Source organism: Bos taurus, chromosome X, assembly GCF_002263795.3.
Source record: "Bos taurus isolate L1 Dominette 01449 registration number 42190680 breed Hereford chromosome X, ARS-UCD2.0, whole genome shotgun sequence".
Lineage (NCBI taxonomy): Eukaryota > Metazoa > Chordata > Mammalia > Artiodactyla > Bovidae > Bos > Bos taurus.
In genome coordinates, this window is record NC_037357.1 from 112,441,154 (window position 1) to 112,457,900 (window position 16,747).

General features: G+C 43.7%; 1 protein-coding gene across 1 annotated transcript; it reads right to left on the minus strand.

Moving 5' to 3' along the window:
- Window positions 1–326: 326 nt before the first annotated feature.
- On the minus strand, window positions 327–893 carry LOC101904074 (ferritin heavy chain-like). Its single transcript, XM_059883847.1, has one exon. The coding sequence runs from the start codon at window positions 891–893 to the stop codon at window positions 327–329; it is 567 nt and encodes a 188-aa protein (XP_059739830.1).
- Window positions 894–16,747: the final 15,854 nt, after the last annotated feature.

A 16,747-nucleotide genomic window follows, 5' to 3' on the forward strand; every position in this document is an offset into this window, starting at 1 on the left:
ATAAGGGGAAGACTGATTTTGTATTTTCCAAGGGCCCATGTAAAACCTCCCTCCCTCTGTGGAGATCCTGAACTGCACATGGATGGGGCATGGTTGGGTGGAGAGTCTCCTGGATACCTGTTTAAAACTTAAAAAAATTAGAGATCTGCACACATGAATAAAAGAGAAACCTTTATATTTGCATCAACTAATAACTATTTGAAGTAATAACTTCAGTGGAAGAACTGCTAGTGAATTTTTTTTCAAGGGCAATACTGCAGTCTGCATGGTAGACAGGGTGACCTTTGGGGAGTCACCCATGACTCGGGGGAAAGTCCAGTCCAGGATCAGTCCTCCTTGTTGCTGTTGCCCAGGGTAAACTTATCAAAGACGCATTCTGCCAGACCGCCTTGTGGGAACCTCATCTTGAGCACGCTGGTGAGATGGTCCCCTAGCTCTTTGACAAACTCGAGCTGCTGGTCCAAGTGGCTCATCTCCAGAAAGTGGCACAGGTGGGCGTCGCTGCTCTTGGTGGCTAGGTGGTGCAGGTTGAGCAGGCTCTGGCTGACGCTCTTCTCCAGATGCAGGGTGTTCTGCATGGCTTGGAGGCTGCTCTCCAGCTCTTGGGTCTCGGGCATCCTGATGTTGAGGAAGGAGATGCGGCTGTTGTGCTGGTTCAGCAGGAACATCAGGCTCTTGGCCCTCTTGCTGTGCTCGTGGGAGCGGAGCAGGAACTGGGTGATCTGCTTCAAGGCCACGTTGTGGTGGTGGTGCAGGGAGCAGGCCCTCGCCAGGCACCGGAAGGACTTGTGGAGCTCTAGGGCGGCGTCGCCGTCGACTGCGGCCTCGCACTCGCTGTGGTAGTGGTGGCGCACCTTCAGGGCTGCTGTGGGCATCAGGGTGGTCGCCGTCATCATCATCCAGAAGCCCTCTCGGATAAGGAAACTGCGTGCCAGGCAGCAGGAGGAAGGGCAGCAGCGGAGGCGGAGATCTCAGCCGCCTCCTCGGAGCCTTCCAACGGTAAGCCATGATGGCTGCCACAGGAGCGCTCGCAGCTGGACGGCAGGCGGCTGGGCACTGGCTCGAGGATGGAACGGAAGTGGCCGTTGCTATGGGGGAACCGGTTGTGAGGAGGATCCGTTACAGGAAGTAGATACTGGGACTGGGAGGTAGAGGGGGTGGGGCACCACGTTCTAAATTCCATAGGAGCCTAGGTGAGGCACAAAACGCAGGGCAAGTGTGCCTCTGTCTTGAGACCATTAAAAAATAACCCTATTGAGACATAATTCACATACTCTAAATTTGATCTTTGGAAAGTGAACATTTACTGTTTTTTGATGTGTGTGTGTATTCATGAAGTTGTGCAACCATTACCACATCTCAAGAATATTTTCATCACTCCAAAATGAAATTCCCTACCCACTAGTAGTCACTCCCCATCTCGCCTCCCCCCACATCTGGCCACCACTAAACCTTCTATCTCTCTAGGTTTGCTTCTTCTGGACTTTTAAAAGAAATGCAGTCATACAGTATGTAGCCTTCTGTATCCGCCTTCTTTTACTTAGCATAATATTTTAAATCTTTTAGCCTTTTTATTGCTAAATAGTATTCCATTGTATGAATATGCCACATTTTATTTATTCTTTCATCAGTTGATGGGCATTTGAGTTGTTTCCGTTTTGTGATTATTACAAATAGTGTTGCTATGAACGTTTGTGTACAGGTTTTTGTGTAGATTTATGTTTTTGACTTGGAAATATATGTAGGAGTGGAATTGCTAGCTTATATGGTAGCTCTATGTTTAATAATTTGAGGAACTCCCAAAACGTTTTCCAAAGTGGTTACACCATTCTTATATTCCTACCAGCAGTATGTTAAGTTTCTAATGCTGTTACTGTCTGCTTCAAAGTTTTAATCATCTTAGTGGATGTTCAGTGGTAGCACATTGTGGTTTTGATTTGTATTTCCCTAATGACTAACAATGTTTAGCACCTTTGTATATATTTATTGGCCTTGTGCATATGTTCTTTGGATAAATATGGAGAAATGTCTACTCAGATCCCTTGCCCATTGAAAACTAGAGTTGTTTGTCCTTTTATGGTTGAGTTGTAAGAGTTATGCATATATTCTGGATATAAGTTCCTTATCAGATACATAATTCACAAATATTTTCTCCATTCATTGGGTTGTCTTTTCATTTTCTTTTGGTGTCATATCAAGAAACTACTGCCTAATTCAATGTCACAAAGATTTACACCTAGGTTTTCTTCTAAAAATTTTATAGTTTTAGCTCTTAGATTCAGGTACATTTAGGTCTCTGATCCATTTTGAATTAATTTTTGTATATGATGTGAGATAAGGAATCTAGTTTCATTCTGTTGTATGTGAGTATTCATTTATCCCAGCATCATTTGTTGAGAAGACTATTCTTTCCCTGTTGGATGGTCTTTGCATACTTGTTGAAATTAACTGGCTGGAAATATATGGGTTTATTTCTGGGCTCCTAGTTCTATTCTGTAATAGTACAACACTGTCTTGATTACTGTAGTTTTGTAATAAGTTTTGAAATAGGAATGTATGAGTTATCCAACTTCATTCATTTTTTTCAAGATTGTTTTGGCTGTTCTGGGTGCCTTGTACTTCCATATGGATTTTAGGATAAGCTTGCCAAATTTTTCTCCAAAATGCCAGCTGAGATATTGATAGGAATGGCATTGAATCTGTAGATATGGGGGGGTATTGATATCCTAACAATATTAAGTCTTCTGATCCATAAACGTGGGATATCTTTCCATTTATTTAGGCCTGGGACCTTTAAAAATAATAATTATGGTTTAGATGAGGGCCAAAATTTGAATTTCTGTACCAGCTTCCAGGTAATACCAGACCACACCCTTAATAACAATGTCTAAAAGGAATGAAGTAGCCATGCTTTGTTGTCTTAGTCCCTTCAGGATGCTGTAACAAAGTACCAGAGACTGGGTGGCTTATAAACAACAGAAATTCATTTCTTCCAGTTCTGGAGGCTGGAAGTCCCAAGTTAGAGTGGCAACCTGATTGAGTTCTGGTGAGAGAACTCTCTTCTTCATTGCAGGTGGCTGTCTTCTTGCTGTGGCCTCAGATGGCTGAAGGGTCGACAGAGGTCTCCAGAGTCTGTTTTATAAGGGCACCAGTTTCATTTATAACAACCCTACTCTTGTGATGTATGCACCTCCCAGAGGCCCCACCTATAATACCATCACCCTAGGGTTAGGGTTTCAACATCCTGATTTTGGGGTAGGAGACACAAACATCCAGTCTACAGCACTTACTGAGGTTTGGATTAAAGACACAAACATTGGTCTCCACAAGCAAAGATGTCTGTTCCCACCTCACAGACAGTGCTTCTGATAGTTATATTAGATGTGGATTCCTATTGGAAAGGGAAGAGGCCTTCCTCCTATGAGGAAAAATTGTGAGACTTTAAAATTGGCCAAGAAAAGGTTTACTGGGTGTCTTTTTTAGAGTACCCTTTGTGGTTATCTCCACCTTTCATTGATTTGGAGCTATTTTATAACTAAATTGTAGAAAACTAATAACAAATTATTCTTGTCCACAGAAATGCAAATGAATTGTGTGTGGTGGAGTGCAACTTATTTTGGACTAATTTTGCATCTATTTGCATTCATCTCAATGTTGCCTCTTGCCTGCCTATATATGTATGGCTCTATGAGTTTTCCTTTGGATGATTTGTGACATCTTACTGGTTTCCACATTAATTAATGAGTTAAATAAAACCTTTGACACCTTTTGTTTTCTATTTAAATGAGAGCCATGATCTTATTTTTAAAAAATATTTGAACATTTCTCATTCTCATCCCTAAGTACACAGTCGAAGCTCACAGGAGTCGGCTTAGTGCATTAAGCACTTCTGTGGGCTGCTCACCAGGTAGATGATTCCAGAAAAGTTTGGGGATCCAAAGGCATAGAATTCGTGACTGGGATGTAGCATCTCTGAGGAGAGGAGGCAGTGGGGCACTCTAGGGAAGCAGGGGATCAGTGACAATCAGGGGAGGAAAGAGGCATTTAGAGAGTACGTCACAGAAAGGACCTTGTAGGCAGGGCACTGTACAGTGAGGCTGGCTCAGTGCATGCTGAAATAGCCATGACCAGTAAAGACTCATTAAGAACCAGAGGCAGTTAAGATCCAAGGCACTGGTGAGAGCTTCCAGGCATGGAAAGCAGCAGTCAGCAGAGATCTGAGGAGTGGATGGTTGACTGACTCAGATGGGAATCTGACAGACTGAGATGCACAATGTGGGTAAAATGAACCCTGGAATGAGGTAGACACATGAGCCTTTGCAGCCAGGAGAAAGACTCCTGTCATCAGCACTTTTGTACTGATTCAGACCCTGGAAAGGGCTGTTGAGACTCCCAGATACTGAGAGTATGTAGGATTCGGGACTGGGCCAGGGGCTCCACCTTCCAGTGAAGGCTCTTCCAGCTGGTGATCAGAGACAGGGAAGTTCTAATGCATTCTGCTTGGCTCCACCAAAGGGCATCCTTTTAGCACAAAGATCACGAGAAAGTTGCGTGGTGGCTCCTGCTTAGTTGAGTGCTAATGAGACATGTCCAACACCCACATCCATTATAGTCTGAAGAAGAAAAAAGCTCCTTCTGGTCTCTCCTTCTGCACTGTTCTGACTTGGGGGAGAAAAGGGAGAATCACAATCTTGGACAGAGGAACATCCTCTAAATTTAAACATGCCCATTGTATATGTGTAAGTTGACAACTGATACTAGTTCACCTAGATATGAATTTTCTCTAAGGTTATGGCCTTTCAGTTTTAGTTAGTGTGCTTGCTGGATATTCTCCATTTGCCTCTCCAGGACTGTCTTCTGTCCTTGTCCATCTTACTCTGAGCCCTGGGATTGTGATTTGCATGGACCACATCCATGGACCCCTCTGCCTTCTGGCTTTATTAGGTTCAGCCAATAGGGGGCACTGACAGGAGATGGGAAGGCAAGAGGAGAGAGAGCTTGGGCTCTTTATTCTCTTGGCTTTGTCTCTCCAGGGCAAATAATTAAGGGGGCAAATCTCATTCCCTTTTATACCCATTGCTCCCTGAATCAAGTTGGACCATTCTCAGAATGGGCCTTCTGCGAACACTGCTCATTTCAAGAAATTTATTCCCCCAAACAAGTGTGCTTTGTCTCAGGTCTTGATGCACAACCTAAGAAATTCATGAGGACCCAGAAACCAGTATACAGCTGGCTGTTCTTTCAAGCCAGAGAATAAGTGGAGCTGATAGAAAAAATGAAGTGCCTCCTCAAAGACAGTCTCAGGCAATAAAATAATGGCCCAGATGGAGCTGCCACCTAAGACTCTGGGTCCACTTTTCTAGCTTGTGGATTTCTCTGGCCTCTGGTGCCCTTCTTTTCTATCACCCTTTGTTTCTTGCTCATATAATTAGATGAGGACCAGGGAAGAGGAGGCAGGAGAGCCATCTTCTACTTGTTAGTCACATGTTAAAAAGTCTGGTTAGGGAAGATGTTGACTTAAGGTTTGAGAATTTTCTGTTTATTTCAGATAACCTTTGCCTTTCCTTGCTCACCTTCTGCTGCCAGTGATTAGAGATACTGCAGAAAGTTCTGCACAGCAGTGCATGAGTGAGTCCAGTCAGTGTTCCCAAGGGGGTGTAGATGCTGACTGTTGATTTATGCATGCATGCTCAGTTGTGACCAACTCTTTGCGACCCCATAAACTGTAGCCCTGCAGGCTACTCCATCTATGGGATACTCCAGGCAAGAATATTGGAGTGGGTTGCCATTTCCTCCTCTAGACTGTTTAATTAGATACATCTAATTCTTTGCTCCTAGGCAGGAAGGCATACCTTTGTGCTGCAGATAACCAAAAGTAGATTCTAAAGGTTTTCTTTGCTTGTTGTCTTTTCTAAAGAGAGGATGAATCATTTTTATTATGTGATATTCCATCCCTTCATAGAGAACACGGGAGATAATAGAATAGGGTAAGCTATGCTGCAGTAACAAAGAAAATCTAAATTTCTGAATGGCTGAAGACAATATTTCTTGGTCACATTGCAGTCTGAGACAGGTGAAGAGACTCTGTTTCATGACTCTCAAGCAATAGGTAGCTTTCAGATGCAGCCTAAATTCCATCCTGCAGTTCTATCATCTCAGAATTCTTTACTTCCAGAAGGGAAACAGGATGGGAACAGAATGCATGGTGACCTACCATGAGCTGTTTCTTCCCTTGGACCAGCAGTTGTATATACTTCAGCCCAAACCAGCTTCATAAGAGGGTGGGAAGACATGTGATATTTAGTGAGCAATATAATCTATGCCATGCATGCTTTATCCATTTTGATTAGTTATTTAAAAAAAAAATCATTTAGAACTCTCATGGCTGACCACTCTTATTTACTTTCTCATTTATTAGAGTATGCTTATAGCAAGGCTCTTTTTGAAAAAAAGTTATAATTGTGTGTGTGTGTATAAGCATACTAAATCGTGCAGCTTGTGTGGTCCCGTCTTCACATGATTGCTCCTAGTAGTCCACCACGGTCATGTTTATCTCCCATACCAGTCCTAGCTTCACATTAAGGCTCAGATCCAACCCTGTCTCCTACCTAAAACCTCTTCTCTATGAAGTGAACACAACCTCCTTGAAGATCTAGAGGGATTAGTGCCCACACAATTAGCTTGGCAATCAATCATGGACTGTCCAGTGCTAGCCTGTATGTAATTGCCTTGAGCTATTAATAATCACCTTTTCTATTGTGTTCCTCTGATGCAATGTTGTCCCCCACTCATAAGTTTCTGCAGAGTGAACTCCACAGTGCACAACAAGATAGAATAGCACATAAGAGGAGCTCAGAGACAATGGACTGATTTAATCTGATATAATTGGATTGATAAGGTCAGCAAACATATAACAAGCATCTAAGGACCATGTTTAAGGATCTATGCTAAGAGCAGTGGGGAAAGAGATGATGAAAACACAGTGTTTATTCTCAAGAGGCATTTACAATGTTCACGATACACTGAATACACACCAGAAGGGTGTGGTAGCTAGTCTCCAAAGATGGCCTTACAGTTCCTCCCCTCCCTATTTGAGCATGCTGCTCCTCATTTAAAGAGTTGGCACTTATTTTTCTCACCCAGGGACTGAGTTGACCAATGTGATGGAAGTGGCATTCTGGGATTTCCAACAGGATGGGCAGATTTTTTTCTTCCTTTCATTTGGAGGTTTCAGCTTTTGGGGCACTTCTTTTCCTCTTCATTTAGCCACGATGCTGTGAGAAGATCAAACCACATGAAAAGTGAAGTCGAAAGTGAAGTTGCTCAGTCATGTCTATCTCTTTGCAACCCCATGGACTGTAGCCTACTAGGTTCCTCCGTCCATGGGATTTTCCCGGCAAGGGTACTGGAATGGGTTGCCATTTCCTTCTCCAGGGGATTTTCCCAACCCAGGGATCGAACCCAGGTCTCCTGCATTGCAGGCAGATGTTTTACCATCTGAGCCACTAGGGAAGCCCCAAACCACATGAAGGAGGGCAAAAGAGTCTGAGTTCCCAGACAACAGTCAACATGAATGCAAGCTATATGAGTGAGCCATTTGAGTATTTTTTCTTTTATTTTACATTGGAATATAGTTGATTTATACTGTTGTGTTAGTTTCAGGTCATGTGAGTGAGCCATTTTAGATATTCCAGATGATTGCAGCCCAGCTGACATCACAAAGAGCAGAATAAACACTGAGCTGAACCAGTTCATGCACAGAATTAGGACCAATAAGAAAATGATGGTTGTTTGAATCCATTGTGTTTTGTAAGGGGAAGAGGTTGATTTGCAGGAGAAGATAACTGAAACACAGGGTTGGAAAGTTTATCTGAAATAGTAGGTCGACAGAGGAAGGAAAAGAATGAAGGAAGCTGAGGAATGCCCTCAGAAAGGTGACAGTGGAGCTGATGAGTAGAAATTCCCCATGCAAAACCTGAAGGGATGGGCTTTCTAGTCAGGGACCCCACAGGAGAAAAAGCATGGAGGTGGGAAAGTATGTGACACGTACAGACAAGTCCTAGCAGTTTGTGATGGATGGTGTGGGAATGCAAGCGGGCAGTTACAGGCATTTTGAGAAAAATCTGAAAATCCAGGAGCCTGGCTCTGGGATGTATTCTCTACCCACTGGGACACTTGGAACTTTTCAAAACAAAGGACTGTCAGAATCAGATTTTTGTCTTAGATTTCTCTGGTGTGGGTAAGAGGGATACTGGGGTCAGGAGTTGGGGGCAGGCATGAGATTGTAGAGAAAGAGAACAAACAGCCAGGAGACTTTTGGGTGGAGAGGGGCACTGGCAAGGGAAACAGAGAGGAAGGAGAGGGGGTGCAGATGTCATTGAGATGGAACAACACTAGAAATTGAAGATGGTTGTGGGTAATGAGGGAACGAGAGGAATCTGGGACTCCCAGATTTCAGGCTTTGATTCTCAAGCCTAGCCATGCAGGACAAGCAGATGAGGGAAGAAAGTGATGACCTGCATTTTAATTGAGCCCTGTGAGTTCTGGGACATCAAGAGAAGAGGCCCTCAGACAGAGAAGGAGAAATGCGATATGAAAGGGAAAGTTGCTCAGTTGTGTCCGACTCTTTGCAACCCCATGGACTGTAGAGTCCATGGAATTCTCCAGGCCAGGATATTGGAGTGGGTACCTCTTCCCTTCTCCAGGGCACCTTGTATGTCATCCCTTATATGCAGAATCTAAAAGAAGTGATACAAGTGAACTTAGACTCTTAGACTTATAGACCAAACTTATGATTGCTGGGGAAGAAGGACAGGCAAAAGAATAGTTAGGAAGTTTGGGATGGACATGTACACACTGCTGTATTTAAAATGGATAACCAACAAGGACCTACTGTCTAGCACAGGGAACTCTGCTCAGTGTTATATGTCAGCCTGGATGGGAGAGGGGTTCGGGGGAGAATGGATACATGTATATGTACGGCTGAGTCCCTTCACTGTCCACCTGAAACTACCACAATATTGTTAACCAGCCATACTCCAATACAAAATAAAAAGTTAAAAAAAAAAAAAAGAAGAAGAAGAAGAGGCCCTGACGGACAGTGACTACTGGTCTCAGAATTCAGCAGAAAGGGCTCAGTTAACATGAGAGTTTTGATAAAAAGCATCCAGCACCTGTGCTGAAATGAAGCCCTTCAGTGGGTATTTATTCCATTGTCAAGTCGTGATAGTTTAGGGAAGAGTGTGTCTGAAGGACATCGTGTTAGTAGGCAGAACCCCAGAGAGATGATGTGAGCAGGAAGAGGAATGGTAGGGCTCATTTTGCCCCTAGCAGTGAGGAGTTGCAGAGAGCTACGGACATGCCTATCCAGGCCCCTTCATGGCTAATTGGACAGAAGTGGTCCTGAGACCACAAATGTGGGTATAGTTGGTGGCTGTGAAGGATTTTCTCTGTGTGAAACTAAATGACCCACCCGGGCTTCAGCTCACTCTTGGCTCTATTAGGCCTACTCTCCAAGCACCTGGTGATCTCCCAGCAGAAGGCTGCAAGACATGCCAGTCATCCTAATTACATGAGCTCACTAAAGGATTGCAGCAAGGGGAAATAACTTTGATTTTCTTGAAAAGGTCTGAGAGCTCATCACAGTTTAGTGATTCCAAAGAATCCAACTTGGCACCACATGGTACTTAACTTGGTGATTATTTTGAAGACAAATGAAATGCTTTTAATCAGCTATCTAAAGCACCAGAGTCAAGATTAGGACAAGCTTTCTGGGTTATGTTGACAGAGCTGCTTATGCCCATCACTGTGTACGTGGAGAGCTTGATTTGACCCCTGCAGGTAGTTTGTGGCAGATCTGTGTGCATGGTATAAATAAAATTGTCCTACTTTTAATGAGCCCTGAAAAGAGCAGAGCAGACATTTGATCTGAATCTTGACCAGTCTGTTCGCCCTCTTACTTTCTGTTTATATACAGTCACCTGGCCCTGGGACAATTATGTTGTTAGCGTGCCTTTTTTTTTTTTCCCTGGCTATGCCTATCGTACTGGGCTTCCTAGGTGGCTCAATGGTGAAGAATCTACCTATAATGCAGGAGATGTGGGTTCAATCCCGGCATCGGGAAGGCCCCCTGGAGGAGGAAATGGCAACCCACTCCAGTATTCTTGCCTGGGAAATCCCATGGACAGACGAGTCTGACAGGCTACAGTCCATAGAGTCACCAAGAGTCAGACACCACTGAGCAGGCATGCAAGCAAGTATACCTATCATATACAGGAATATTTATAAGCTAACTTATTTTGATTACTTAATATGATTTTATTTCCCTGAATGGCATGGCTTCCTTGTAAATAAAACCGGAAGTGATTTCAGAGGTGGAGCCTTCAGGTCATGGAAGGCTCAGGCCCAGTACTGGAGTCTTATCTCTGCTCCTCTGTCCAGTCCAGGGCAGGGCTGTTTAATCAGTCAGAATAGGCTACTGAGGGCTTCAGTAACAAATAAGCCCCGCCTCCAAATCTCAGTGTCTTAACACAAGGAAAGCCTAATTCTTGCTAAGGGCTAGTGAGGTGAGTGAGTGCCTGCTGCTGCTGCTAAGTCACTTCATTCGTGTCTGACTCTATGCAACCCCATAGACGGCAGCCCACCAGGCTCCCCCATCCCTGGGATTCTCCAGGCAAAAACACTGGAGTGGGTTGCCATTTCCTCCTCCAATACATGAAAGTGAAAAGTGAAAGTGAAGTTGCTCAGTCGTGTTGACTCTCAGTGACCCCACAGACTGCAGCCTACCTGGCTCCTCCGTCCATGGGATTTTCCAGGCAAGAGTACTGGAGTGGGTTGCCATTGCCTTCTCCATAGTGAGTGCCTACTGCACAAAATTTAAGGAGGTGCCCACTCTCAGCCTCCTGAAAGCACAGGGTCTTGCTTATACTAGCCACACACTGTGCATCACTAGAAGGCCCTGTTCATTATTGCCACACATGGATGAGCCTGCCAGGCTTCATCTCAACACATACTTCTTCCATGATCACTGGAGCAGCAGGACAAAATATGGTAAATTGCACACTCGCTCTTAAAGCTTCCACTAGTAAGGGATGTTATGTCACTTCCGCTTACATTTCATTAGCCGGGGAAAATCACACGTTCTGACTTCAGAGAGGAAAGAGAAATGCCACCTCACCATGTGCCTGGAAACTGGAAAACTGAAAGTATCAGGACCTCAGTCTGAATGATTCCCATAGTTATGTTTTGTAAGTTCTCAGGGGTCCCTGGCACACTGAGCCCATAGCCACTGTGCCCATCTCTCTCACAAGGAGCAACTTGGAAGTCATGTGAATTCTGGGGAGGGGTAGCTGGTGGATGGTGACTGCTTTTGTGTGCCTGAGGAGGCCCATGAGGCTGGGCATGTACTCAGCCAAGGAAGGCTTTTGCAGCATGCGAGGACAGCACGAACCCGGCACAGGGGAGATGCTTCTCTTCTCAGTGTGCTGCATGCAGCGGCTCTAGTTAGGAAGGCTTGTTAAAGCTCTGCTGTAGAGAGAGCACTGCTCCTGTTTCTCCACCTCTTAATTTGTTTCAGGCTATCTCTTCTCCATTACTTAGTATGTGACTCCAGGACGCTTTGTGATAGAGTCTACAAAGGAGATGTTATCCTCAATAGAGTTGTTCTGTGTCACTTGTGGGAATGAAAGAAACTTAGTGTGCATTCTCTGTTATTAGCTGTGGGGGCTCCAGAAATAACTGGAGAAGAAGGACAAACTCTAAAGAGGAAAGACCAAAGCAGTGGGCTCTTGTCTTTGATTTTTGTTATTTTTTTTCTTTTCTTTAAATGGAAATTAAAGCACAGTTGTAAATTTTAAAAAATCTTGTGTTTTGTAGTAAACCCTTTCCAAGGAAGTTTGGATTATTTTTCACACTTAATTCTCATCAAGCACCTCTGATTCTCAGCTTTGGCACACCCATTTTACAGATGAGGACCTAACAGCCCTGGCTGGCTGAGTGACATGGTTAAAGTCATGAGGGAAATGACTGTATTTAGAGGATCATAGTCCTGTGGGTTTCCAGCTTAGCCTTTCACTTTTCCTGTGGTCATAAACCTATGGGTTTAATTTCAGCTGTGAATTTGAATTTGTTTTTTGGTGTTATAGGTAATATTCTAAAGCTGAGATTTCAGTCCGGTTCCATCTGGGTGTTTATCAATTATGTGTCATTTATTGGGTTGAATATTGCCATTGATATTTGGGGGAGAAAAGGGAGTTAAAGATGGAAGGTATCTCTGTTCTATTGAATATGGTGTATGATGCAAACTTTCCAGAAAACCCTGTGTTTGTGGAATATCGAGTCCATGCTGGCTCAGAGTGGCAGTTGAGTGTGGCTGCAGACCTGGACCCACACAAGGTGAATAGGAAGAGTTTAGGCTGATACTTCCAACTTCCTGGCTCCCTGGATTTGGAAAGTAATGATTCAAAGTATCATCAGTGAGATATCATTTTAACCTTAGACTGACTAAAACCAAGGGTATGTTTTGGTGCATATGTGGTTGGGCTGGTGCACTGGGACGACCCAGAGGGAGGGTATGGGGAGGGAGGAGGGAGGAGGGTTCAGGATGGGGAACACATGTATACCTGTGGCGGATTCATTTCGATATTTGGCAAAACTAATACAATATTGTAAAGTTTAAAAATAAAATTTAAAAAAATAAAAGAAAAAAAATTAAAAAAAAAGAATATGAAACAGTAGAACCACTTTGTAAAGCAGTATGATACTTTCTTACAAGTAACATGGGCACCTATCCTGTGACCCAGAAATTTTGCTCCTGACATAGAATGTGAAACAGAACACATGTACACTAAAAGGACTGTAAAAGAATGTTTGTGGCAGCTTCATTCATAAGAGTTTCATGCTGGAAATAACCCAAATGCCCATCAGTAGGTGAATGGATAAATAAATTGTGGTATATTCATACAGTTAATACTCAACAATAAAAAAGGAATGAGCCACTGGTATACTGAACAGTATGTATGAATCTCAAAGATATTGTGTTCAGCTAAAGAAGCCTAAGACATACACACAAAATACTGTATATTTCCACTTATACAAAGTTCAAGAACTGGCCAAATTAAGATATGGCCATAGAAGTCAGATGGAGAAGGCAATGCCACCCCACTCCAGTACTCTTGCCTGGAAAATCCCATGGACGGAGGAGCCTGGTAGGCTGCAGTCCATGGGGTTGCTGAGGGTTGGACATGACTGAGCGACTTCACTTTCACTTTGCACTTTCATGCATTGGAGAAGGAAATGGCAACCCACTCCAGTGTTCTTACCTGGAGAATCCCAGGGACGGGGGAGCCTGGTGGGCTGCCGTCTATGGGGTTGCACAGAGTCGGACACAACTGAAGCGACTTAGCAGCAGCATAAAAATCAGAAAGCAGTTGCCTCTGGTGGGGGATTGACTAGAAAGGGATGCGAAGGAACTTTCTAGGATGATGGAAATATTCCTAACTTAATTGGGATGGTGGTTACAACAGTGTTAAAGCTCAAGTGTATATGTAGAATCTGTGCTTTTATATGTAAATTATGCTTCAATTAAAAAATTAGAAAATAAGTTTACAGTATCAGACTTACAGTGATCTAACTTACACTTTTCTCAGATGTTATTACTTGTTTCCCTTAAGGAATATTGAAGAAATATGTCATCTCCTGTGGTCAGTTGATTCAGAGGAAATCCAATCCTAACTATCTCAACTTTTTACTTTTTTCAAGGGAGATTATAGGAGCTACAATGGGTTCTGAATCACCACATGGGGTTAGCCAGCTTTTGCCTAGCTTATCTCCTGTTAACAGCTCCTGGTCACAGTAGTGGCAGGGCACAATTACCAAAAATCTCTCTCTTCGTCTACTTAGAATCAATAGAAATACATGATGTCCTGAAAGATTAAAGCCAAACTCCTAGTCATCCAGGTGTTGGAAACAGAGTGACCACCTGCTGTTCATCTCCAGTGTGTCAGCATGGTTCTGGCAGGTCAAAGAAGCCGCATCAGATGTGGGCAAAGCCACGGTGACTGCAGAGGTAGATATGTGAAAAGAGGACAGAGAGGAAGAAAGGATGACAAATAAATATATTCCTTTTTAATGCCGCACAGGATCATCTTCCACACTGAAGTGACATTGGGTTGGTATGAAGTCTACACTTCATGAAATGTGAAACTTGGGTGAGGAAGGTAGGGAAAAAAATCCCACCATTGTCTGATAGTCTGTCTTGGAATGCTGTTAAGGATTGTGCCTTTCTTCTTTCTTTCCTTTTGGCCCCTCATGCTTTCTAATTTTTTTAAAAAATGAACATCCAATGTTATGTTATTCATTTATAACATGTTAAGTTTTTATCTTTTTATATATTTGTACACTGGAGAAGGAAATGGCAACCCACTCCGGTGTTCTTGCCTGAAGAATCCCAGGGACGGCGGAGCCTGGTGGGCTGCCGTCTATGGGGTCGCACAGAGTCGGACACGACTGAAGCGACTTAGCAGCAGCAGTAGCAGCAGCATATATCTGTAATTGTAAATGAAATACATTTTTAAAAGATGGACAGTCATAGGTGTTAAAAAGAAGTCTATACAGTTATTTAAGTAATTTTGAAAAATGAACCTGTCATGAGTATGCAGACCTTCTTCCCCTTGGGTATTGAAGTAAGTCTTTTAAAATCAGTGGTTTCTTTGAAAAGTTCCCTTCAAATTTGGTTTGGTCTGGCTTTTGTTACGTTATCAACTGCAACAGATTACACCTCTCCATGTTCATGTGCTGTGTAGTCCCCCCCTCCCCCCACGTTGACGCTGGTCTTGGCCATGTGACCAGCCCTGGCCAATAGGAAATTAGCAAGCATGATGGGAGCAGAGGCTTTCTAATTGCTTGCACATGGGGGTTGTTCTTACAGAATGCTAGCTCTTAGAACCCAGCCACCCAGGTTATGAGAAGGTCCAAGCAGCCACATGAAGAGTCTTACATGGAAGACAAAAAAGGCCCCTGGCCAACAGCTGGCACCAAATTGCTAGCTATATGAACAAGGGTATCTCGTAAAGGGAGCTTTGAATCCTTTGTAGAGCCTCCCAAGCTGATTCTCCCATGGAACAAAGATGAACTGTCCCCATCAAGTTCTGCCCAAATTGCAGAGTTGTCAACACATGAGTGATTATTGTTGGTTTACATCTTTAAGTTTTGGGGTAGTTTGTTACATATGAATGAAATAGTACTGGAGCTATTTTTGTATCTATCTAGGTGTGTATCACTGGCTAAATTTAAGTTGGCATATAGATGTTAACTATGTTAAATAATTCAGGAACTCTGTGTTGAGGAAGTGTCTGAAAGTGTGTCCTAGTTTAGCAGAACCTCATGCTTCCCCCTCATTTAATCTCTTCTCCACACAGCAGCCAGCGTGATCTTTTAAAAATCAATGTGATTGTGTCACTGCAATGCTTAAATCCTCCTGGGGGCTGTCCACTGTACTTAGAGTGAAAAGCAGATTCCTTATTCAGGATTTGCTAAACCCTCTATATATTGGCCTTTGCTTGATTCCCCTGCAGTTTCTGCTGACACCCCTCTCCCACTCAGCCCCTTAAATCAACCAGCCTCATAGATTGTCTTTCAGTTTCCTGAACGTGCCAAACCAGTTCCTACCTTTGCATCTTTGTCCGCATGTTGGAACTTCTTTCTGCCTGGATTGGTCATCACAGGACTGGCTTTGTATTGTTGCAGATCTCAGCTTAAGTATCCCCCTCTTAGAGAAACTTTTCTGACTATGGGACCCAGCCACCTCTTGCTCTGATAATATTCCATAACAAACCACCTCAAAGTTCAGTGGCTTCAGACGACAAGCATTAATCTCATATCCATGGGCTGTGAGGTGACAGGGGCAGTCCTGCTCTGTATCTCAGTCTAGGGTCCAGATTGCCTCCCAGATGAGCAAACAAAATTCTCGGGGCTCTGGGGCTCAAACTCTGTCTTCCACGCTGCCCCTCTCCCTATTTCCAATTTAATTCACATGGCCAACATGAGTGAGGAGGGAACGGCCTCTTCCTGATACCAACCAGGGTTCTTGGCCTTCCCCAGTCAACAGAAATTGACTAGGGGCTGGACATTAAATTCAGGCAAGGCTTTATTGCAGCTTCTGCACCAGCTGCAGGAGGGAATGAAAACAAGTAACAGTTCCCTTGCTTGCTCCCCTGAGAGGGGGCGAGTTTGTTCCTTATATAGGGTGAGGATAGGGGTGTGTGTAGGGTTTGCCCACCCTTTGTGGTAGTGAATGCAGGGGGCATGCACAGTACCTTGCTTTTGCTCCTGGCTTTTAAGAACCGGCTTCCCTTGTGGCTCAGCTGGTAATGAATCTGCCCGCAAGGTGGGAGACTTGAGTTTGATCCCTGGGTTGGGAAGATCCCCTGGAGAAGAGAAAGGGTACCCACTCCAATATTCTCGTCTGGAGAATTCCATGGACTGTATATAGTCCATGGGATAGCAAAGAGTCGAACATGACTGGGCAACTATGACTTCACTTCAGAAACATAAGTTGGGGTTTTTTGTCTTTTTTTTTTTTTTTTTTGGTATCTTTTGGTCCAGAATTTGCCCCACCTGCACATGCGCAGAGTTATTTTTAATCCCATATGATTTATTTGTATTTTGTTGCTGGAGGAAAGGTGTATCCAGGTGCAAGCATTGCAGCTCTGAAGCAAAGGGACCCGGTCCCAGCCTGTCTCATTCCCAC

Bases quoted from the DNA above. Each gene is read 5' to 3' on its own strand.
- LOC101904074 (XM_059883847.1), bottom strand. From the start codon at position 893: ATGACGGCGACCACCCTGATGCCCACAGCAGCCCTGAAGGTGCGCCAC.